We start from the raw sequence: 25,897 nt of genomic DNA on the forward strand, positions 1-25,897 counted from the left end.
GCTGCAAGGGATCATGGAGGATTCTAGAGTATATAGGAAGCTGAAGATCAACCAACAGGAGACTCTATGATGCAGCTTCTACAAAGTCGTCATCCATAATGGGGTGGGATTTTGTGGTGATGTAGCTGCTTTGGGTTCACATACACGCCTGTAAATATCCCCCTCATCTGTGTTTTGTAGGTAAGGCCAATAAGCTAATTAGTTCACCAAGTGGGACCTTGGTGAAACCATTCATTACTTTGGTCAGTTGCTGGTGCCCAGGAGAAGTTAATGAAACAGGTACAAAGGCAGAAACGGGTGAGAAAGACCCCAGGTCACACACACCTCCTTCATCTTAGGAATCCTGGGGAAGGGCTATAAGGCTAAATGAGGTGGTTGTCCTCATCTCCTAGCTGAGACAGGACCCACAACCAGGCTGGGAAACAGCAGAGCTTCCTTCCCTCCTGGGGGAGCACTGATCTACAGCAACCTAAGGGCTTTAGAAGAGATTAATTATCTTGGCAGGGTGGATGTGTGTGCATTTGCCTATGCATCCAGCTGACCAAACTGCCAAGGAGGAGCTCTGGGAAGTGAGAAAGGAGACCAGGGAAAAGAGAGATGGCTCAACAGTTAAGAGTGCATCCTGCTCTTTAGAGGGCTTGATTCGATTCCCAGAACCCACTTCAGGCAGCTCAGAGAGCACCTGCAACTCCAGCTACGCTGATTTGATGCCCTCTTCTGTCCTCTCTGAGCACTGCGCCCATGTGCATAAACCCAAGCACAGCTAAATAATCAAAAATAAAAAGTAAATATTAAAAAGGGGGGGCAGCCTGGTCTACAAAGTGAGTTCCAGGACAGCCAGGGCTGTTATGCAGAGAAACCCTGTCTTGAAAAACCAAATAAAATAATAAATAAATAATAGCCAGGCAGTGGTGGCACATGCTTTTAATCCCAGCACTGAGGAGGCAGAAGCAGGTGAATCTCTGTGAGATTGAGGCCAGCCTGATCTACAGAGCAAGTTCCAGGACAGCCAGGACTACACAGCGAAACAAAAGGTAATATTGGCCATGCTAAATCAACTAGAAAATTCCTTTGTGTATGTGCGTGTGTGAGTGTGTCTAGTGTATTGTGTGTACATGTTTGCACGTGTGGGAACTTAAAAGTTGATATCAGGTGTCTTCCTCATCTGTATCTACCTTGTTGTTGTTGTTGTTGTTAGTGTGTGCTCTTTTGGGCACCTGTGGGGTGCCATGGCAAATGTGCGAAGGTCGGAGGACCACTTTATGGAATTGGTTCTCTACCCCCTGTTTTACATGGGTTCAAAGCACTGAATTCAGGTTGCCATACCTGAGTGGAAAGTGCCTTTACCCACTGACTCATCTCCCAGGTCTCTACTTTGGTGGGGTTTGTTGTTTGTTTGTTTTTGAGACGAGATTTCTCTGCCTGAAAGCTATCAGGTAGACTAGACTGGCTAGCCAGTGAGCCCCAAGAATCTTCCTGCCTCTGCCTCCCCACTGCTGGGATTGGCCACCATAACTGGCTTTTAAGGAAGGTTCTGGGGATCCAAATTGAGGTCCTCATGCTTGCAAGGCAAGAACTTTACCTAGCAAGCCATCCCCCCAGCTCATGGAAGCTCCCTTTTAAGCACAACATGTCCCAGAAGCTGGGGAGTTACAAAGCCTATTGCTCCCATAGCTGTTCAGCTCACAACACAGGGGCAATAAGTAAGTCAGTCTCTGCTTCTGTCTCAGTGGGGAAACTCATTTTTCCTTTGGCAGATGGTTGAATCACAAAGACAGAAGGATTCATAAAATTCACATGAACATCCTGTAAACATTTAAACACATTGAGATTAGATAAGGCAACCATGACCTTGATTAAAGTTGAGCTATCTTTTTTTTTTAAGTCTACAGCGATAATCCTTCCAATTTGCAGGCTCAGACTCCATGCCTCTCTTGAAAGGTGCCCCTTCTCATTGAGTATGCTGTGTATATAAGCAAGCACACACCACCTGATTAACTTGTTGTAAGATTGGAAATAAAAGGCATCAAAAGAAGCAACATTTTGGAACACCTATTCGGGTCTTACTCTGCTGAATTGGACTGAGTCTACAACATGGGAACACTTAAATAAAGATCAATTGGTAAGTTACAGAAAACATATTCATCATATCCATGTCTGTTCCAACCCATGCCCCTTGCCAATTAACTGTTTTATCCCAACTGGATATGCTGGCCCAGAACTAGATCTGTGTAGGATTGAAAATTCTGACCTGCAGAGGCTAAATGGCTTGTTCAAGCTCACAAGCAGAGGGATGGACTTGAGCCACGGCCCCTTGCTGTTACAGCCTGGGGCTCTGTCTCCAAGCTGAGCAGGCCAACACCAAAGCTGCCAATTCCCTAGTCCCTGGCCCAATCAGCTTGTGAGCTTACCACTGCCCTCCAACAGTGAAATTTTATGAACCAAATCTACACACCCACCAGACCACCAGGCTTGGAGGCATAACCTTCCCAGCTAAGCCTGCTACTCTGAGACCAGAAGGCTGCCAGGCTTCTGCGAGGGCAAGGGAGTGATATGCAGCTTTGAACATCTGGCTCTGAAGAATGCCAGTGTGGGACTCCCTAAAACTCTCGTTAAAATTGTTCCATGAGAGGAGGCCTTTAAGAATGTCCCAGCTGTGTCTGTGTCTATTACCTGGCTTAAACCTGTCCTTTCTGGCAAAGCTTTAAAACAGTGTGTGTGTGTGTGTGTGTGTGTGTGTGTGTGTGTGTGTGTGTGTGTGTGTGGTGTGTGTGGTGTGTGGTGTGTGGTGTGTGTGTGTACTGTTTTATATATACATGTACACACACAGTCTGATATATACATACACACACATACTTATATGTACACACGCACAGACCTGACTTTTAAGTCAAGCCAGCTTTCTCTGATTTACTTGAACCTGATGTAAGAGGAGATGACAGCCAGGGGACCTGTCGACCTAGCAAGGACCTGTCAATCTAGTAAGCGCTGCTGCTACTACCAGGAGTAAAATACAGACACCAAACCACACTTGCCTAGTGAGGCTTGCTGCCCCGTCTCCCAGGAGTTAGTGACACCAACGATGCCCAGTGATTCTCTTTTAATTTTTCTTTTTGTGGTAGTTGTTTTCTGATATCTGGCAGCTTTGAAAACTATGCTGATGCTGTCTGAGATCTGCAGCATCACTCAAGCTCTCTCTCCTGGGAGGAAGGGCTGTGAGTACCAGGTAGTCTACTACTTCAGCAACACCTGTACTTGCACACCCATTCAGGCGCTTGTCATTCACGCTACCAACAGGAATTAGCATAAGGCATTAAGGGGGAAACTCCAGGGGAGGAAAGAAAGGCCATTTTGATGGAAATAAGGGGCGAAGGAATAATCCGTCATCAACTAAAATGCTTATTTGTGTATGTTTCCCAAGCAAAGCTTAGGAGAAAAGCCTGTGTTGATTTTAGTAGACACAAAGAAACCTTAATCCTTTCAAGGCAACTGAAATCACCCCTCACTACTCTCAGAAAAGCAGCTCAGAAGAAAGGCACCCGGTCAGGGGCATGACTGTTCACTGCCAAATAGACGCCACACATCACTCAGTGGAAGTAAACAAAAATAAGAATGTGGGAAGTGTTGGGCTAGAAACTCAAGGGAGGGGGTGGGATGGGAAAGAGAGAGGAGAGACATGAAGGAGAGAGAGAAGGGGCTCTTCAGCCATCAGTCTGTCTTCCTCCTCCTCCCTCAAGCTGCAATGAGAGCCAAACCCAGAACCAGCTTAGAAAGGGCCATAGCAACTTAACACAAGAAAGATACTGTCCCCGGTGACTGGAGGCTGGTGTGCTGGGGTTGGGAAGGTCAGAGAATCATAGAAACTGCTTTGGGTAGTGACCTGCCCTGCTGCGATTTCCTCTCCTTTTTTATCAAGGACACCTACCTCTTCCAAAGCCCACTCATTCTTTCCTCCAAATATCAGGATCAGAAAACAACCGTACACTCCCACCCTTGAGGGAGATGCACTGTCAAGCACCCACATCAGCTTTTATTGGGCTTTTAGCATTACGGATAACAAATTTATACAAACTTCTCAGGCCATTAAAAAATATGATGAAATATAAAGCTGGAATCATACCATGCAATTAAATACAAGCTCATATTCAACGTGACATTAATTCTAGGCGTCCCAGCAAACTTACAAGCACACAGACCCCAGGGGACAACTTTAAATATAATGTACTATTTAAAAATCAAGGTAGGTTCAATTTTAAAATAATTGGAGAGCACAATACAACTATGCATAGAAACGTCTTACTAACTAGTGAGCAAAAATGATAAAAATTTTTAAATGGGATAAACTGCTGAAATGGTCTCCCATTTCACCCCATGGGCACCTAATTCCTGATCAGTGCTGGTACGAAGCTCTCAAGCATCCTTAGTGGAACAAAGGTTGCCACAGGCCAGTACATCTTTATTTAGCAATTCTCCTGCAAGCCCTTAAGCCAGGTTCTATGGTGGGAAGGGGGAGGGGGAGGGAGAGGTAGGTGGGTAGGAGGAAGTGGGTTGACATCATTTGTATCTTTCAGATTACACACCTTTTGAAGCCAGTGTATGGGGACTCTCCTAAATGTCATTGTGTCTAATGACTCTTCTGCAAATGAAGACTGCTGAGAAACCTACCAGTGGTTACTTAGGGTGAGCCCTCCCCAAATACACATTGGCATCATTGGCCTCTCTTACTCTATAGACTGAGGTTTGGAAGAAATAAATGGGGAAGTGTGTATTTAAATTCTGCCCTCTCGTACATTTGTTAACTTTACAGAGAGCCCAGAGCAGAAAGAAGGGTTGGCTTATGGCTATAATGCTGTGAATACTAAATGCCCCCCACTGGTTATCACCATCTGAGGTACACACATACTATTTATAGTGCTCCGACAGCCGGAAAGTTGATAACCAACAATCAAGACATTGTAAAGGCATTTTTCTCTATTGCAGCTGCCTACGTGAAATTAACAGCACCGATCAATTTCAACAAGGAGCCAGTAAATTCTTTCAAAGTGAACTTTTTCTCCCGCATCCTTCAAAAACATCCAGATTCCACAGCGAGCAAAAGCACAAAACATGAGGGCAAAAAGACCACATGGATTTTCCTTGTCTCTTTCTTCTTGGACAATGACAATGAGAGGCATATTTATTTTAAAGCCATCACTTAGAATAATAAAGGGGAGGGGCCTTACCTTTGTTCGAAAGAACAGTGTTGAAGAGTTTTTCAGAGCTAGCATCTGATGCCTGGAAAACAAGAAGGCGTCAAGACTGTCAGTGAAGACCATCACCCAAGCATCATAGGCTGCTATGATTTTTAAATCAATGGACAATATTTTAGGAAAATATAACAAGAGCCAGTGATTTCCCCAAGTCCTCCATAAGGTGGTGCTGGTTGACTGTTGGAGAAAGGCCTGCACTGCAGCTATTTATTGGGGGAAAAGAAGAAAAAAAATCTGATTTTCAAAATGTGTCCTTATTAGACATATTATCTGTGCAAAACATATTTCTATGAAATGGCCCACAAGACAATTTAGCTCATTCACAAATGATCTTCCAATTCCATTAACAGATCATTATTTTTGGAAATGACCTTTTTTTTGCTACCAGATTTTCTGTTTTTTTTTTAATTTTCTGCCACAAATCATAAATGTGTATTTTTGGACATTAAGCCTTTCTTCACTAAAGGATCAACCAGTGCACCCCCAAAATTAATGTTTTTAAAGATGTATTTGATGACCCCGGTGTTCAGGGTTTCTCCCAGTAACCAGGCCAACCTCAGTGTTTCAGATGAGGGCTGACCCTGCTGAAAACCTGGCCAGCATGCCACCAGGGTTACTTCCTTTTCATGTTTCCAGAGATTGTGTCTGCTAATTATTACACTGGCACGAGGGAAGTCAATAGCCTGTTTAAATAGCAAGACCAGAGTCAATTTACATCATACACTAATGTTCCGGGAAATAAGCAGTGAGTCGTTTTCGTGAACGAGACGATAATGTTGAAGATTTACTGCTTATTTCTAGGACTTAGGGGAAAAAAAGGTAAAATTAAGCAAGCCCACTCTTCTGATTTGAAGACACCTCTTTGAAATGCCAGTGGTCAACCTGCATTCATCCTGGGTTTGATCTGTAACCCATATGAGAAAACTCTTATCTTTCATGTTTTATATAGAAATGCATAAATTTGTATAAAGCAAGGCACAGGATGTTCCATAAATACAGGAGAAGGAAATATGGGGAACCAGGGCGAGGGAACTTGGGCTGGCTTTGGGGGACAAAGAAGATATTCTATGTAGTCTTTCCATGCTACATTGATGGAGATGAAATATTTCTGTGCATAACTGAAGGAAATGCTCCAGTTCACAAGGCCAGGGATAAAAAAAAAAAAAAAAAGACCTAACCTATTTTTATTATGGCTGGTTCTCATTTATTTTAATTCTAATCTTTCTTCTACAGGGGTAGGTTCAGAGGATTAATAGGATCAAGGGCAAAAATGTACAAAATAAGTATTCAATTGCATTCACTTGTGAAAAAACCTACAGAGATCCCCACCCCCCCACACACACACTTTCGAAGGAATAATAGGATACACACATAGCTTTCCTGACACGGTAAGAAACATTAATCGAAATTATATTATGTTATAGTAGCATTTCATAAAAGTGAGCCACAAAGGAAGTCTTGAGAAGGGTAGTCAGCATCGAATAGTCCGAGAATAGTAAGTTACCAAGCCCCGGTGATCGCGCACGACGTCCACGGAGACGTGTGAATTTGACAAAGCACATACCGTTTCGGCTGCACTAGAGGTGTTACTACATCCAAATATTAATGAGACTTCCACACTTGTAAGTTTCGCAGTTTAAAATTCAGCAATTCGAAGAGTTTGCCTGGTTCTTAAAACGCTGTTAATTGCTCTTAGAATGGTCATTAACAAGTCATGGCTTCAAAGCTAAAATGGAGTTAATATTTTTTGAAAGGAAAAAAAGAAGTATACACATGCACACACAAGCAATATCCCATGTCTCCAGTTATTTTACAGAACTAAAATGACACTTGAAAAATTGAGGATTTTTCTATTACAGTGAGTCTAGTGGGCATAAGGAAGTAGGTTTCTTAAAAAAAAAAATTACTCCTCTTCCAAAACGGCAAATCATAGTAGCTAGGGGGAAGCAACTGGTTAAGGTTGTGTTTTTACAGTTGCTGTAGGGTATGTGAGCCAGAAGCAGACGAGGTTGGAGGTGGCAGCTTCTGTGGTTTTGTCCCCTTTGTGAGCACCACTGGGCTCTGAGTAGACTCTCAAGTAGATAGCGAAGTGACCCTGAGGACCTGATGATGCTGTGACCAGCAGTTATCAGGGAAACACGTCTGACGGATATGCAAGATGCTCAGAGCAATGCCTTCTAATTTGGAAGCTTTTTGAGCCCTCCAATTGACTGATACCAGTCCCAAAGTGCTGAATTGTCATTGGGGCTCGGGGTAAGAAGATGTCTCAAAAAGGCCTCCTCTGGAAAAGCAAAGACACCCAAGGTGCACATGCCTCGGGGCTTGATGAAAAGGAGTCCTCTGGTCCCTCCTTCTGCCATCTGGCCATGTGGACCACCTTCATCCACATTCCTCGAGAGTCTCCCAGGCAAAGACTGGGAGCAAATTCATCGTAGACCCTTCGACTTTGTTCAAGCAACTTTCATCCACTTCGCACGTCGTTTGTGCAGGGTGGGTGTGATGGCTCAGCAGAGTCTGTCGTCGAGCCTGCCGATCTCAGTTCCAGCCGCTGCACCCACATGAAGGTGAAAGGAGACGACGGATTCCTGAAAGTTGTCCTCTGACCTCCTCATACACCCTCCACATACATAAACATGTATTTTTTTAATCGTTTGCACAGATCGCTGGGCTCCTTAATCGTGGAGACGTTTTCATTTTGTTACTTTTAAAAGAAAATAAATAGCACATTTCCCTCTATGGCTTGGATCATTTCCCTAGTCAATTTTTCTTTTTCTTTTTCAATTAGCAACGACTAATGCAGGTGCGGTGAGTTTAGCGGCAAACGCACCGGGTGTCTTCCCTCGTCTCTCGGGTACCCTGTACCTTTAGCCGCACAGATTTTAATGTATCAAGTGCCATTTCGTTTCCTCGTCTCGATTGACTTTGATGGGTTTTATACACTTAGAGGCTGTGTCTAGAATTCCCAGAGAAGCAAGGTCTTTGAGGCATTTTACGGGATGGTGGATGGGTGTTACTTGTCTTTTATATCAATACTTTCTATGCTCTAGAAGCTGAAGCTGGTGTGGAACAAAAAGTTAAGTCAAGCAAATTGGCTACTGAGGAAAACAGATAAAAATAAAAAAAAATAAAAACCTCGCGTGCACAAGGGTGGGTCCCAGACGTCTGGAGCTGCACCCGGATCTCCTTAAAACTCGCATCGCCGAGGTGGCTCTCAAAAGCCGCACCAGTAGGAGGAAGGACTTCGGGAGCAGCCAAGGCAATCCTCTTGGAAACTTAAGCGCGGGTGAGTTCCTGCACCAGTCGGCTCTCCTTTCCCTTCCCTGGGCTCCGCGTGCGCACAAGCGGGAGGGCGGAGATCCGGAGATCAGTGCAGGGACAGTGACCCGTCAGCAGGCAGCACCATGCCAGGGAGCCCTTCCTAGCCCAAGCGGGCGCAGGCATCCCAGCCTGGGATCTGGTGGATCTCCTCGGGGAACCATGGGTCCCCTCGCGGAGGTGGGATCGTCTCCATCTGCCAGGGCTCCCGGGCAGGCGCTCGTGGCTCACTGGCCGAGCCCAGCGGGTGCAGGGAGCCAGGAAAGTACAAAGGGGAGCGGGGGGAGGGGTGGGGGAGGGAGGCCGGGCCCGCCAGACGCCAGCAGCCCGCCCCTGTTACCACCCTGGCCCGGCTGCGGCCGCAACAAAAGACCCCTCGACCCCAGCCTCCTCCCCGGCAACCGCGGGCGGCGGACGATTGAGCTACCCCACCCCACCCCCCAGGGGTGGGGGGGGGACAACGTTACCTGGTCGCCAGGGGTTCCGCGCTCTTGTCAACCCCAAGTTCATGGTTTGGGTCCTCCGCCGGGTTCCCTCCGGGTAGATCACCACGTACCACCCGGAGAGAGCAACCAAAACCCACAGCAGAGAAAACGCCCAACTCCAGTCAGCCCGGCTAGGTCCGCAAGTCTGTGTGTTTTGCTAATTCCTCTCCAAAGTCTCAAAGCCCAGGCACGCGAACCAAATCCGAACCGGAGCCGCAAAAGCAGAGGCGGCGGCAGCAGCAGCAACAACAACACCCGGCTCCTCCGTGGCAGCCGGGAGTCAGCACCGCGCGCGCACATCCAACGCAGCCAAGTCCAGGGCGGGTGGCGGGGAGATAGGGAGGGGGCCCGGCCCGCGCGCTCTCCCGGTAGCTTCTGCGGGGCGCGCGGGGCACCGGCTGGCTCAGATCAAGGTCTCAACTTGGTGCGCTCCGGGGACCTGGCAGAGCTGAAGAGCAGCGGCCCGGGAGCCGCCGCCGCGGCGCGCGTAGCTAAGATCGAGGCGGCTGCGGCGGCGACAGGACAAAGGAGACCATGTGCAGAGGGAGGGAGGAGGGAGAGGGAGGAGGAGGAGGAGGAGGGCGTACGGCGGCAGCGGCGAAAGCTGCTCCCCGGCGGCCGCCTCGGGCTCCCCGACAGCGGGTGCCGCCTGTACGGCAGTGCCGCGGGCTGATCTGATGGGTTCCGAGCCCCGCGGCGGCGTGGCACCGAGACGCTCCGGGAGTGGCGATCGGCCGCGGGTGTCGCCCGCGTGTAGTGCAGAAAGCTGTGGTTGAAGCTGCTGCGGGGCGCGGGACTAGCTCCGCTCCGGCCTGCCTCTCCCGCCTGTTCCCGGCTCAAGTGAACTCCATCGGCAGCACGCCGCCTGAGCCTCCGGCTACCCGGGGCTGGATCGTAGCAGGGAAAGGGGTCCCTGGTGGCGACGCGGGGACACCCCTTTCTCCCGCCCTTGCTCTGGCGCTCTGGACTTCGCTCCCTGGATTGTACCGAGCGCGCCTTACTCCAGGCGCTCGCAGCTCTCGGAGCGGGACTTCTCGGCGCGCCCAGCCGGAGCCGCCAGCCGGTGCCACCGCCCCTCCTCCGTCCCGCCCCGCGCGCCCCGCCCCTCGCCGCCCCTCCTCTCCGCCCTGGCGCCCGGTCGGCCCCGCGGGGGCGCAGTCCCTGGGTGCAACACTGACAGCTGTGGCTCCCACTACAACCCGCCTCCGGTGGCGGATCGGGCCCCTGGCCCCCATGGCGCCTTTCCCCGCGGGCAGGAACTGCGAAGCTCCGCTCCCTGTGCAGTTAACCGCTTCCGAGATTTGCACTAAACCAAGAAAGGCTACTAGGCCCGCAGCCTGGGGTTGAATTGCATCTAGGCCAGTCGCAAATGCAAAGAGCAGGTTCTGAAACGGGAATGGACATCCAGGGAGGTAGACCGTAGGTACACAGTGGGGCACACAGTAGGTGCCCAATACAAAATAATCATTTCATTGTTAGACACGGAGGGGGAGGGGATCAGAGTCCAGAACAAAAACGTCTTGATCTAACCTCCACCCCATGCATCTCAGACCTAGCAGTGTTAGGTTTCACAAAGTGGCCACTTAAACATCTTTCCCGCCGCACAGTTCCTCAAACTAGACGATTTGTGTACACATTCGCACCCACCAAGTGGTGTCTGATGCTTCCCTTTCGTCCAGCAAACACAGGAAATGCCACGGCAATGCTTCGTTCTATGGGTAGTAACTGTGTCACCTATCACCACACTGTCCCCTGGGGCCCAGCTAAGAACCCTGGAAGGGAGGTGGATGGGTGGATGATCATTAATGGGGCCCTCAGCCATTTGAGCCACTCACCTTCCACCAGAACACCCAGCCCTTCTCTTCATTTTTAATCATGTGTAACATTCTCATTCTCTCTCGCTCCCTCCCTCCCTCCCTCTCCCCAACACACACACACACACACACACACACACACACACACACACACACACTACCTGCTACCTGCGTTCCAGTGCCCCTGGAGGCCAGGTCCCCTAAAGCTGCAAGAGACCCGACTTGGGTGCTGGGTACCAAACCCCAGGCCTTGGCAAGAACAGCAAGCACTCATAACTACTGAGCCATCTCTCCACGACCCAGCATGAGATTTCAATCTCCTTCTTTATTCCCCACTGTGACATCAATGGCCCTGTGAAGGAAGAGAGCCATGCCAGGGGGACAAAATGAAACCAATGAATGCATTTGTAGCTTTGATTCCAACCCTGCAGTTTGGTGAGATCTCTCCTTGGACTGCAGTCAAGAGGGGCCTGAGGGGCAGCATGTACATTGGCTGGAAAGCAATCGAGTTCAGAGTTCAGTTCCCTCAAATGCTACTGCGACCCAGGCAAAGTGGCCGGAGAAGAAAAAGAAGGACACAGAACAGGGATCCTCCAGAGACTCTGTTCCACAGAGATGTTATTGAAAGGGCTTTAAGAATGAATGTTTGTAATCCTGGTACTTGGGAGGCACGAACAGAGGCTAGTGAATGCCAGAATGATCTGGGCCACATGGAGAAACCCTGTCTTAGTAAAATGAATCAATAAAGAAATAATAAGATGTACAGGTTGCATCTTTTTAAAGTTGCTTCACCACCACGGATGCCATGGAACTCAATAAATTTAATAAATGATCAAATAAATAGAAAGGCATTTTCAAAGGGGCCAGCAAAAATGGTTCAGCATTGTAAAGGGGCTTGCCACCAAGCCTGACAACTAGAATTTGATACCTGGGACTCACATAGTATAAAAACAGAACTGACTCCTGGAAGTCATCCTCTGACCTCTAGATGGACACATAAAATATGTGGACAAATGTGATAAAAAAAAGTTTAAACATTTCAAAGAAGAAATGGGGGTGGGTGCTTGCTGCATAGTAACTCGTTCTGTCCTTTTAATAAAATTAATTTTGGAAATACGAGGTCTTTTTTGAGCTTTGCCTTTCTGGGAAATGGCAGCAATATGAAGTTTGTGGGGAAATGAGCTAAACTACCCACACTTTGAGGAAAGATGACCTATAGTTCCAGCAGGCCTGACACTCTTTATGTAGCTACGGGTGACCTTGAACTCACAATCTCTTTCCACAGCTCTGAAATTCAGTCCCTTCCAAATCTTCCTATTTGGGCATCCATCTCATTTTGTTTTATTGAGACAGCATCTCATTATGTAGCCCATGCAGATCTCTGCTTCAGCTGGCCATCTTCCTGTCTCCTTACTTCCCAGTGCTGGGATTAGACATGTACCGCTACAACACGAACATTTTTCAGTCCAATGCTGGAAACCATCATGCCTTTTACATTTCAGTGTCTTAATACACTAAATATTTTTGGCTGCCTAATATCACTTTCAGACTCTGAGCTAAATCTAAAGACAGCAAGTCTTGGAAAGAGGTGATTCTACTAACCATCGATCAGCAAGAACACAGACTCAAGCTGAGGCAGGAGGATTAGAAGTTCTGAGCCAACCTGGGCTACATTAGACCTAACCAATCAACCAAACACAATCGAGCATGGACTCAAATGTCTTTCTGCTGTTAATTATTTCAGGAGTTTCTGTGAGATATGACCAAAGTGGGAAAGGAGTCATTCTCTTCTGTGGCGTGATCTCTGGCAAACTGCCCAAGTTTCAGTACAGAGGGACACACACACACACACACACACACACACACACACACACACACAATTTTTTAAGAGCCTGAATTAGCCCAGGCTAGCTTCTTGACATAAAAGTAGGAGGGGGAGTTGTTGAGAAGGAGGGGTTCAGCAGGATTGGGAGGGAAATCAGAGATGGTAATGGAGGCAAACAAGACAACAACGTATTATATATGTGTACGTATATGTGACATCATCAAAAAGTAAAAAAAAATCACAGATTGTAGTCAAGTTTTTTAGTCAAAATTTTCTGAGTTGAATGAAAAGCCATCTTCCTCAAGTTCCAATATGTATCTAAAGTCAATTTTTTTAATGTGGATATATGAGGCAGAAGGATTATGAATTTGAGGCCAGCCTGAGCTATATATAATGACATCCTTTGTCACAACAACAGCAGCAACAACAATAACACAACAACAAAAAAACAAATACAGTAATTCTAAATCCATCTAAAGGGTTAATAATTGACAATCTGAGATGATAGCGGGTATTATAAGTCACCAGACTTAACTTAGCCATATTTATAGAAAGCACGTCTTTAAAATTCTGGCCTTAGGTTGAATGTTTTGCATAGAGAAAGTTCCATTAATCTATTTGTATTTAGCCTTGGAAACATAATGAGCTTGAAGCACTGCCCCAGCAGAGCAATGCCGGGAGGGGAGGAAAAGGAAGCCTTTACAGAAATCTATTCAAGCCTTCAGTCTTAAATCACTTAAGCAGTTTGAAAAGAGCATTGAAGGGAAGTAATAATGCCGAAGTTCCTTCTCCAACTAGCCTTGGGTAGATGCCACGTCGTCTGACTTTTCTTCCTTAATTTTTTTAAAAGAGGATGGAGCGGGGAGGGGGGTCTGGAGTATTCCAGGCTGGCCTTGAACTTGCTATACAGCTGAGGATGACCTTAAACTGGGTGGATCACCTGCTACCTCTCAAGAGCTGGGATTACAGGCCTGCCTCTACCCCTGGTTTCTGTGGCACTGAGGACCCAATCCAGAACTTCATGCATGCTGGCAAGCACTGTACCATTTGAGGTCCTAGTCCAGGACCTGCCTTTTGAACCGGGAGCCCCCTGCTCTTAGGATGCTCAACCAAGAGCCCTGGTGTGGGGAACAGAGCCAAGAAGCTACTGGATGCCCGGCGGCAGGGGCAGACCCTGCTTATCGCAGTCTAACTTTTGTCCCTGCCAGTTTCTTGCACACTCTTCCCGTGTTCCAGGGACTTCGTTGTGTAGGCCAGTACCTTCAAAACCACAGACCAGGATGAACTCCTTTCGTACGCATGCCTAGTCTGCTTGAGCGGGCTCCCAGTCCCTTCCCTTCTGAAGGGGTGAATTTTGAAATGGAAGCTTCATGACTTGTCAGGAAGAAAGGAGGCTGCCCTGGCTCACACTCCCATTGCTGTAAAGCAAAAACCCTCCACTACTGCATGCCTCTGTCCCTACCATCCATCACGACTGCAACAAGAGGGAAGTAAATAAACGGAACTGTGTTAGTTTATAGTGCATACTATTGAGATGCAGGGCGAATAAATATTTTCCAAGTGTGGAAGTCAAGGAAAAGAATTTTACTTTCAAGCTTCAGAGCCGACTATAAACTACTAAGGGGGAAAGTATAAGAAAGGATATAAAATATATTTTACTTAACTACCAAATCTACATTAAAATATTAACATTCAGAGGCTGACACCAGAGAAGAAAGGCAGTGAAAACTAAAAATAAATTTTATCTATACTCATGTCACCCAGTTGTCGACAGATACCTCATCTGATTTGTTTTTTATTTCTGCGTTGCTGGGGATGAAACCCTGGTTCTTGCATACACACAGGAGGCAAGCACTCTGCTACAAAGCCACATCCCCAGCCTCTCACTGGCAGGTGCTCTCCCGTGAAGCCATCCTGACCCCTCACTGGGGGACTCTAGGCGAGAAAATAGGGTAGGCCAAGCAATAACCTACACAAGATGGTGTCGTCTACTGGTTTCAAGATTGAGCCTCTACTAAAGATACTGACATTCACACATGCGGTAGCAAGTTTCTCAAAACCCTTTACCAGGATGACGTCATTCCCATGACTGCTGAGATAACAGTGTGGTTCTGCAAAGTGTGACTATTACCTTCGGCCCTCATCCCTGCTCTACCATACACCTGTGTAGTCAGCCTCAGTTTCTCCCTGGCCAAGCCTAAGAGTGAAAAACAAATTCTGGGACTGGAGAGATGATGGCTCAGAACTTAAGAGAAATAGCTGCTCTTGAAGAGGGTGGGAGTGGTTCCCAGTACCGTAACTCCAGCTCCAGGAGACGGCACGCCCTCTTCTGGCCTCTAAAGACACCTGCACTTGAATGCACAGACCCAAACAGAGATATACATACACACACACACACACACACACACACACACACACACACACACAAAAAATAAAACAAATCTTGAAAACATGTACTTATTTTTTAAATTCAAGGTAGCCTCAAACACTCTATTACAGTCAGAATGTCCTTCAACTCTTGATCTTCCTGCCTCTGCCTTCTGAGTGCTGGGATTACAGGCATGTACCACTGAGGTTCTTTTTTGAAACAGTGTCTCTCTATGTAGCCCAGGTTGGTCTCCACTCAAGATCCTCCTGCCTCTGTCTTCTGAGTGCTGGGATTACAGGTGTGCATAACACTCAGCTCAAAATTAATTCTGATGTCTATAATCTAGAGACGTTTCCAGATCTTAGAAGTTATGGTAAACATGTCTTAGCCATATGAACACTGTGAGGACATTTGAGTGGTTTACTGTCCTCCTTAGTTTCAACTGTCAACTTGATACAGTCTGGAGTCATTTGAAAGGAAAGTCTTCATTGAGGATTTGCCTAGATCAGAGTGGACTATGGTTATATCTGTAGAGAATTGTCTTGATTATTAGTTTATGACAGTGGGCATAGGTCTGAAGGATGCACTATCCCTAGGAAGGTGGTCCTGGGATGTATAGCCAAACCAACTAAGCTTGTGAGGCAGCCTGAAAACAAGCAAGTCAGAAAGCAGCATTTCTCCACGGCTCCTGCCCTGAGTTACTGCCTGTACTTCCCTTGGTGATTGATTATGATCTGGAAGGGCAAGCTAAAATAAACCCTTTCTTCCTCTAAGTTGCTTTTGGTCAGAGAGTTTGATCACAGCAACAGAAGACAAATGAGAACATTCACCTACCCTGCTTTTACAGATTGAGGAATGATTGACATCCTGAGAAATGGTGGCTGACTGAACACTGGTCTATCTTCCCTCCCTCCTTCACTCAAAGGATGAGTAGCTTCCCTTAGAAACAAGTTACCTACAAGTATTCTTAATCCCCAGGGTGCTTGGGAGTCTACTCTTCTATCAGTGTGAATAAATGAAGCTTTTGTTTGAGGCTTCATAACTGAACACTTGCAGAAGTCCTAGCTAGGCAAGAACAATATAATTGCTTCCACTGTTTTGTTGAATTATACAGTTTCTGGAGTAGTAGGAGGGAAGTTAAAACGTCACAAAATCCCCTTAGTGTAGATTTCCTAAAAACATTCTCATTTTTGGCTTCTCCCTTTTATTCTAGTTTTAGCTTTTATCTAGTGTGGGGGGCTCTTAAACAGTTGCAATATATCCCCCATCGCTGGCTTTATAGGTCGAGACCCATATTCTTTAAAAACAAATTTAAATCATATTTAGTGTGTGGAGTGGTGAGAGATGGGGGTGGGGTTACAACAACGTGAAGAAGTTGGTTGTCTTCTTCCACAATGCGGGTCCTGGGAATTGAACTCAGGTCACCAGGCTTGGCAGCAAGTGCCTTTACCCACTAAGTCTGCCCCCAAAATGCATTCTTTGCAAATGGCCAAGTGATTCAAACATACAGTGATGACCAGAGGCCAGCCAGGAGAAGTCTGTGTGGGTACCTGCAGGAATCTGCCACTTCTTCTTTGTCCTGTGTCACTGCCATTTGCAGATGTTGATGGCACAAATTTCTTCCGATGCTCTGAGGGATACATTTTCTTTTTCCTTTCTTCCTTTTTTGTGTGTGTGTGTGTGTGTGTGTGTGTGTGTGTGTGTGTGTGTGTATGTGAACATAGTGTCCATACGTGGAGGCTAGAGGTCAATGCTTGGGCTTAAAGGCCCACCTGTAAAGAGGTGCCACTGAGTCTGGCTCTGGTCTGTCAAGTCAACCATTCGAGTATCAGTACTTAAATACACACATGCGCAAACAGCCTCGGGCAGCATTTCTTATCTTCTGATGTGTTCTTTCTAAGACTGAGTCCATGAGGGGGTATTCACATCAATGCGCTAATAGGGAAATGATAACACCTCTTTAGTAACTAGAACCTGAAAGAATGAATATGTGATCTCAAACATAAACCATACTGCAAAAGGCCTTTCTGCATATGGCCACCCATTTGGAATTTCACAAACTATACAACAGATGAGTTTAAAAACAGAACACAGGTAAATTCTCCTGAAAATGATTACTAAGTAAAATGTGATTCCCAAAACCCAAACTTTGCCATAAATAATTCCGAATTTGCTAGCCACTTGCCCATGGGAAGGTAGTCCTGGCCTCTGAGCTAGAGTTCTGTCTGTTTTGTCCAAGAGAACATGGAAGAAGTGATGTGTTGGAAACCCCAGTCTTTGTATTAGGAAGGCCTGCAGTTTCTGTCTTTTCATGCGAGAGTCACCATCTTGTAGGGAAGTCCCAGCAGACCCCCCACCAAAGGATACTGGGGCCTCAGGACTCAGTAACAACTTAGTTGGGAGAGAGAGAGTCAGTGTGTGTGTGTGTGTGTGTGTGTGTGTGTGTGTGTGTGTGTGTGTGCATGTTTAAGGCACAAGCTTATGTGCCTAGCTTATTTTTACAGGCATTTTGGGAATCCGTCTCTGGACCTCATGCTTACATGGCATGTATTTTATGAGCACAGATGTAGCCACAGGCCCTTGCCAATCATCTTAGGAGCTGGGTGTGGTTCCTCCACCTCTGGTTGAATCTGAATCCCCTGATGTCAGGTAGAACACAGAAGAGCTTTGTCTTTACAGCTTGCAACATTGTATGCAAATAAATAACTTGTGCTTTAAGTTATTACATTTCTGTCTTGTTAGGAAGCAATCAACCACTGAAGAAGCATCCTGGATATCTGCCAACTGAGAGAAAGGAAAGGTGAACACAGGTAGCCTTGGGCATCACTTTTGTGATCGATGTTCCTAAGCCCTCACTGGAGGATTCTAGGCAGGGTCTCTACCTCTGAGATATGCCCCCAGCCCCTCACTGGGGGATTCTAGGCAGATGCTCTACCAATGAGCCACACCCCAGCCCCTCACTGGGGGATTCTAGGCAAAAGCTCTACCACTGAGCCACACCTCAGCCCCTCACTGGGGGATTCTAGGTAACTGCTCTACCACTGAACCAGACTCTCAGTTCCAACATGGAGAGAAGAGAGAAGATGAATATACAGGGAAGAGGTCCAGACCTGAGCATGGACTGTGAATCCTGACTGCCAGGGAGAGGACCTTCGGGTTTGTGAAAGATGCTACAGAAGTCAAAGTGAGTTAACAGAAAAGAAAAAAATAAACACAAAACACTCTAATAAGGCAGTTTTCCCTGGAAAAAAAAAGTCAAGGAAATGTAACATGTCAATATTAATGAAAGAATAAATCTGCCCCCTTCCTTTCTTTTGGAGACTAGGGATGTTTGCAAAACTAAAAAGTCTTCAGTAATCCCTTCTTTTATCCAAAACAGATTGCAGTTTTAAGCACAGCCCCATAAAACTGTGGGTTCAAAGGAACCTGAAACCAAATTAGCATAAAATCTGGAATTCTCATTGCCACCAAATGTACAGCTGCCATCTGACAGCTCTGCTGTGATTTTTTTTTCAACTAGAAACTGAAAGTAGCTGAGGTGACACGGGCTATGTCTGCAACCTTTCATGCGTTACTGCTTTTCTTCCATCCACACAAGCACGAGAAAACAAGGTCTAACCAACCCTGGGAGTCTGGGACTGTGGTTCAGCTGGCAGGACACTTGCTTTGCATGCACAAAGTCCTGGTTCCAACTCAGCATCACATAACCAGGAATGCTGGTGTGGGCCTGTAATCTTAGTGTTCAGTAGGTAGGGGCAGGAAGGTGAGGCGTTCAAGGTCATCCTCCCTCCGCTGCACAGTGAGTTCCTGGCCAGCCTAGGCTCCCCTGGAACCCTGTCTCAAAAAAACAAATAACCGTGGGGCTGGGGAGATGGCTCTGTGGTTAAGAGCGCTTGCTGCTCTTGCAGAGGACACAGATTCACTTCCCAGTAGCCATGTTGGGTGGCTGTGATTCCGGCTCCAGGGATCTAACCCCCTCTTCTGGCCTCCTTATCCTCCCCATATATGGGACAAACAATATCCACCCTCTTCCAGCTCTACCACCAATATCTGAATTTTGTCACCTGGCATGGTGCCACAAATCTGTAATCCCAACTCTGGAGAAGTAGAGGCAGGGGGACCAAGATGTTCAGGGACACTCTTGTTGTAAATTCTAGGCTAACCTGTGCTACATCAAACTCCATCCAAAATTAGTTGGGGAATGACCACCGAAGTCTGTGACAGCTTATCAGCCAGCAGGGTTGGGGGTTACCACATTCAGAGGGAATGCTTGGCAAGCAGTTTCAAGCATACTGGATGTTTTAAGGTCAAGCCAGAGGAGGTAGAACTCCCTTTCCTCGGCTTTGCATTACAAGAGGCCAAGAACATTCTTAAGTCATCACAGATCTACATTCACTGGTACAGGTACGAAGGAGGGAGGGTTGTTTGTGGACTGTGGCTGAAATATCACTTTGGGGAATCAAAAGTTAACTTTCCTACACAGAGAGAGGTCAGGTGGCAATACACTTATGGCCAAGGCTGACGACCCAAGTTTGATGCCTGGAAACACACATGGTGGACGGGGAGAGCAAATTGTCCTCGGACCAAGACAACTATATCCACGCACACAAGATAGATACACAATTTTAAAAATTCACCCCCCCGACAGGCCAGGCACAAACTCCGTAATATATATCAGGCCTTCCCCCACACTGGAAGTTTGTTCTCACCCCCTTACCCCCAGGGAAGGTGGATTTACCCAGCACCATCCCAAACCTCCTCCTCTGATTCCCATATGATCCACTGAATAAATCCAAGTGACAGCTGGCAGGGGCCCCCTCAACAGCACATGAAAAGCAGGCTGCAGCCCCGCAGGGAGAGAGGGGCCAGCTCTCCCCTCTCCCCTTCACAAGCTTCCCCCAGGCTTTCTGGATTCTCCCATCCACTCTGCTCCAGTCCCGGCCATCTGCTGCTCAACTAGGCACTGATGTTAAGTTAACATCAACCACCCAGGCTAGAGATGGGAGGGGCCTAAGCTGTGGAACTGGGGTGGGCTGACCCACTTGGAAAATTACCCAGTATTCACAAGGAAGCCAGCATGGAGAATTAGGGCTTCATTCACCTACCTGCACCCTTTGAAATTTGTCTTGTTGCTGTTGTTGTTTAAAATATGGTCTCCTGTAGCTCAGGGTGGCATCAAACTCCCTATATAGCTGAGGATGGTCGTGAATTTTGATGCCCCACCCCCCACCCCTCCATCTCCTAGAGTAGAGATCACAGGTGTGTACCACTGTACCAATTTGCATAGTGCCAAGGATGGAACTTGGGTCTTTGCGTATGCTAGTCGGGTGTACTCTTGCAACTGAGCTACATTCCTAGCCTCTTGTTCTCTCTCTCTCTCTCTCTCTCTCTCTCTCTCTCTCTCTCTCTCTCTCTCTCTCTCTCTCTCTCTCTCTCTCTCTCTCTCTCTCTCTCTCCCCCTCCCCCTCCCTGCCTCGTTTCTAACCCCCAAGCTTTCACAGCCTCCCTCTCCCGTGTCTCTTCCCGAACCATCTCCCTGTAGCCCAGGCTAGCCTCGAATTCACTGTGCTGGCTGTGTTGCCAACAAGGACCTTAAACTCCACCTCCTGAGTGCGAGGTCACAGGCATGCATTGCCCAGCCACAAGCAGCTTCTACTGTTACTGTACAACTTTCACATCCTTTAGGAGAATGAATTAAAAAAAAATACAGCGAGCATCTGGTATTTACACAAGAATCTTAGAGTTGATGGATTTAATTACAAGTGTTAGTCAAACAGGAAACTTGTACCAGGCTTTCAAATAGCCACTTGCCTATAATGAACACAGCTTTACTTGGGGCTGCTGGTAAAGGGTGCTGCTTATTACTTGGCAATAAGCATTCTCGGAAGAAGAGGTTGGTTGGAAAACAAAGCAGTTGTTGGCTGGTAGCTTTTGTTTCAATTTATGACGCTGTCCGTCTTATATAAAGATCAAGTGGCAGACAGCGTTCTCTGTGAGGCAGTGTGCTCTGAGTTGTTTTTCATTAGTAGCAGTGGTGATGGATTTCTTTTTCTGGGTTACCAGAGCTCACTTACAGCTGACAGCATGCATTTGTGAGATGATTGGCTGACTGTGAGGGTCCAGTACAAGGCCAGCAAAATGCCTACGAATAACTGACCTATGCAGGGCTTGGAGGCTGGCTTCATCTCAGTGGGTGACTTCAGTGTGTTTCTGAAGCAACATGACGGTGTACCACTGCCATTCCAGTACTTGGAAAGTGGAGGCAGAAAGAACAGGAGTTCAAGGTTAGCCTCTGCTATGGAGTGAGTTCCAGGCTAGCCTGTGCTACTTGAGACTCTTAAAAAATTAAATGTGTGTATGTGTCTGTTTGTGTAGCCGGGTGTACCACAGCACTTACGTGGAGGTCAGAGGTCAGAGAACTTTCACTATGCAGGTTCCAGAAATAAAACTCAAGTCAGACTTGCCAGGCAATACCTTTACCTCACTATGTAGCTGAGACTGTCTAATGCACTCTGGCCTTCAGCTCCTGATCACCCTGCCTCAGCATCTGAATGCTGGGGTTAAAGAAGGCCCCCCTCACTCCTGGCTCTCTCATGATCCCTTCCGATCTAACTGTCACGTCATAGACAGAATCTGGGAGCCAGAGAGAAGTGGGTTTCTATGAGTTTTGAGGCCAGCCTGGTCTACATAAGTGAGTTCTGGGTCATCCAGGGCTACAACGTGACTCTTTCAAGACGAAGCCAAACAAAGAAATAAAATAATGAAATAAAAAGAACATCACATTTCTCTCTTCCTACCTTTGTAGTATTTACAGGATGAATTTCCACACAGGGCATCCTACTGGGTTTACCTTTCCTGCCCCCCCCTTGGGGGTTCCTGGTAAATCACCAAAGTGTTAGAAGTATGGGGTGGCTTATGTACAACTCTTCCCTGGTGAGCTCAACAGCACTGGCACTTCCTTATCAAAACAGTCAAGGCAGTGGTCAGGCAGTACCAGGAGCTGCATCAAGTACATTTGTCAGCTTTGTATTTTAGAGACAAAACTAAAAAGGTGAATGTCTCATCACATGCTGTTTAATCTGAAAACCAACAGAGAAGTACTTCACAAAGTGCGTGCGTGCGTGCATGCGTGAGTGTATCTGTGTGTGTCTGTGTGTGTGCGTGCGCGTGACACACACACTACAGTTAGATTTTAAATGTAATGCTTTCTTGGTTTTTTTTTTCCTAAAATTCTGATTCATTTTTAAGTGTGTGTGTGGCAAGCACATAAGTGCAGTGCCTACAGAGGCCACGAGAGGCACTGGACTCCTGGAGCACGAGTTCAGGAACTTGTGAGATGCCCTACACGGGAACCAAACTCTCCTCTAAAAACCAACAACTGCTCACAACTGCAGAGCTATCTCCCCCACCTCTGTGACCATTCTTTTAATCAAAACATTCCTAACTAAGGAAAAGTCCAGGTCACACAGGGAAGGGGTTGAGCCCTATCTAACTCCTCAACAATTAAGTCAAATAACAAATATCCTGAGCTGAAATGAAAGGAGAGAGAGCCTTTCTTCCTAGGATCTATTATTATTATTATTTGAAAATCTGGCTTGCCAAAGACCTTCTTGTACAGCCTCAGTAGCACAGATCTTCAACTGATGAAGTGGCTTCCAGATGCTAGCCTAAGACATCAGGATTTAAATCCTTAGAATTTGGTAATGGAAAGTCCAGGTCACAGAAACAGGCACTGGGATCTGGGGAAAAGCTTTGATTTTTAATCAGCCTCTTGGGCCTGCTGAACTCAGCCCTAGGAAGTATCACATGTCTCAAATCCCACTTCTTCCCTTCTCTCCTGGCTCATCCCCATGTGTCAGGAAAGTTCCTAGCTTCAGATCCCTTTTCTCTGTAATACTGGTGACACTTTTTTTTTAAGATTGGCTTTGAAATGTTTTGTTGAGACAAAGTCTCACAGAGCCCAGGTTGGACCACAACTCACTATGTTGCTAAGGATGACTTGTGCTGGTTCTGCTGGCACAAGCCACCACTCAAGGTTTATGCAGTGCTAGGAACTGAACCTATGCCTTCACATACGCTAGGCAAGCACTCTGCCAATTGAGCTACAAACCCAGCCTGAAGAAGTTTGTCTTACCTATAGCGCTACATCTAGAGTAGAAGGCTAGAGCTTCTGCTCTGAGCATTCCCCCATAACAACGCTGTTCATTTCAGAGGAGGCATCCAGGACTAGGGGTGGGAGAGGTTAACTGGAGATATATCCATTGCACAGATCACACTGGAGGTGCAATAAAAAAAGCTCAACACTGGGGCTCAGTGACATTATAAGGTTTTCTTTATAGTACAAGCTGGTCAAATACTTGTCATGCAAATGTGAAGACCTGAGTTTGATTCTTAGAACCTACATAAAAAGCTGGGTATGGTGGTATATGCTTGTAATTCCAGTACCAGGGAGGTGGAGACAGGAGGATCCCTGGGGTTCACTGGTTAGCCAGCCTACCCTAGTAGGTGAGCTCTAGGCCAGTGAGCAATCTAGTCTCAAAAGACAAGGAGGGGGCCAGAGCGATTCCTCCACAGGAATTTGCCATTCTGCCTGACCAGCTGTGTTGGATCCCACATAGTGAAGAGAGTGCCCTGACTCCTGGGGTAGAAACCTCCATCAGAATTCTGTCTGGAGCATGCAATGTATTATAAGTCCCATGCCAGGAGGATTTCAGCATGTCATGGTTAAGAAAGCCAACACTTGCGGAAGAACTTAGTAAAATACTTCCCATAACAAAACACAACTGGCTGCAACAGGATCCAACGCTGGCTCTCATTAGTCAGCTTTCCACCAGTCACACAAGCCCCTACTTCGCTGACACCTGTTGGGGTGGGGGGTGGGCATGGGAGCTATTCCTTCCTGTGTCCTGACAAGTGCCACTATATGGTTCCCTTTATGCCGCAAGCTTTCTTGAGCCTGCTTTGAAACCCAGAGTACATATCTAGTTCCCTCATCCCACAGGAGAAAGCTCTCACGCTTCCAAGGAGAGGCAAAGATGGCTGTTTTTGAAGTGGCTCTATGTCGGGGAGGTGGGGAAGGACAGGCAGCCATTATCAGTGGCTGCCAGGTGCCCTGGGATCGAGGATGGGTGATAAAGCACTTGGTTTGCACTGCCAGAGAAAACCATCAGTCCTTCCCTGCCCTGCCCTGCCCTCACTCCCTCCTCTCCTCCCCCCACCGCCTTTTTTTTTTTGAAAGGAGGCTTTTTACCCTCATTAAATGAAACCTTATCTCTGAAAGACCCGCAATCCTCTGCGAACGACAAGTGTGCCTAATCTCATTTTCTGACAAGTGACTCTGACAGCACCTTCCTTTTGATTTCTGAGACATGCAGTTAGACATATATTAATCTGTCAGTCACCATCCCTAGCAAGAATGAAAGAGAGGGAGAGAAAGAAACACACATTTGTGACTAGCAAGGAGAGACAAGAGGCTAGGATACCTATTTTAACTGATGCCAGAACATTCCTTTTCTAGGATTCCCCTCCTCCTCTCCTTCAAGGAGAGGGCTCTGCAAACTGCACAGTCCAGGGCCTGTGGAACAGGCCTTGGGGTTGCTCAGTTATGGGGTTCAGTGTTCTGGAGTGAGGCACCCCAGCTTCAAATCGTCAACCCTGCCTTGTAACACTGGCTTGATTATATATTCGTTCACATACACTCCAACAAAGTGGTATGTCTTAGCATGGGAGGGTCGACACCCTGATTTTAAACGGTGTCCCAGGCTGATGAGATGGCACTAATGTGCCTGTCTTGTAAGTTTGAGGACCTGAGTTCTAGCCCCAGAATCACTGGGTGACAAAATAAAGTCAGATCCAGTGAGTGTTGTGTGCCTACAATCATAGTGTGAACACCTGGAGTTCACTGGCCAGCCAGCCTAACTTACTTGGTGAATGAGAGACCCTTGTCAAAAATGAATGCTGCCTAAGGAACATACTAGAGGTTGACCTCTAACCTCCATATGCATGTACACCCACACACCTGTGTGTAGCCCCCCCCCCCATGAATACACATACAGGATGCACACACATATCTACATGAGACAAAAAATCGCATCTTATTTCAAAAATTTTCCTAGCTGGGGTCATATCTCAGCAACAGAGTACTTGCCTAGAATTCCCCAGTGAGGGGCTGAGGGCATGGCTCAGTTACAGCACCTGCCTAGAATCCTTTAATTTTTGGTGATCCTGTGATCCTCCTGCCTCTGCCTCCTTAGGGCTGGGATTACAGGTGTGTGCGCCACAACACTTGACTTAATTATATTTTTAACAGGATGGTAGGGGTACAGAGATAGAGGGGGAGCAAACATGTAGGTTTATTTGCCCATCCTTCAGTGAGTATCCTTGGGGACCTGGAATACTATGAAAGCAGTCCCTTTCTTTAATGAAGACACCAAACGTGCTTCACAAACGTTCCTGGGCTGTGACAGGCCCCAAGGGAGGGACCCATGTCCTCTGTTAGTTTACTTCTAGTTCTATATTTTAGGGCATCTTCTCCACCTGGGGCAGTGTATCTCAGAGTCAAATTCTCTCAAGTACTTCCCTCTGCTTCTATGGATCAATTTGACATCAAGAATTTAGTCCTGATTTCCACCCACCTCAATCTGTAATTATAGAGACATCTTTCATTATACGTTGATTCAAATCTTCAGGCTTTTTATTTGGCATGTGGGTTTTCTGGACACATGTAGCTGAGGATCAGAGCTTATATATGGATGGAAGCAGCCATAATTTGATGAAAACAGAGAAGAAAGAAAGGAACCATCTCATTTATAAAGCCTTTCTTTATCGGTGTGCAGAGAAGG

The 25,897-nt window shown here is 46.8% G+C and overlaps 1 protein-coding gene across 4 annotated transcripts in view; it reads right to left on the minus strand.

Annotated features, from left to right (window-relative positions):
• Auts2 (activator of transcription and developmental regulator AUTS2) overlaps nt 1-25,897 on the minus strand; it is a 1,041,919-nt gene that overhangs the window by 76,065 nt on the left and 939,957 nt on the right. For all 4 annotated transcript variants that reach the window (XM_040731598.1, XM_040731595.1, XM_040731596.1 and 1 more), the window contains one exon: nt 5,223-5,274. In XM_040731598.1, the coding sequence (XP_040587532.1) occupies nt 5,223-5,274 (52 nt within the window). The remainder of the gene's footprint in view (nt 1-5,222; nt 5,275-25,897) is intronic.

This window comes from Mesocricetus auratus, unplaced genomic scaffold, assembly GCF_017639785.1.
Source record: "Mesocricetus auratus isolate SY011 unplaced genomic scaffold, BCM_Maur_2.0 Super-Scaffold_100025, whole genome shotgun sequence".
Classification (NCBI taxonomy): domain Eukaryota; kingdom Metazoa; phylum Chordata; class Mammalia; order Rodentia; family Cricetidae; genus Mesocricetus; species Mesocricetus auratus.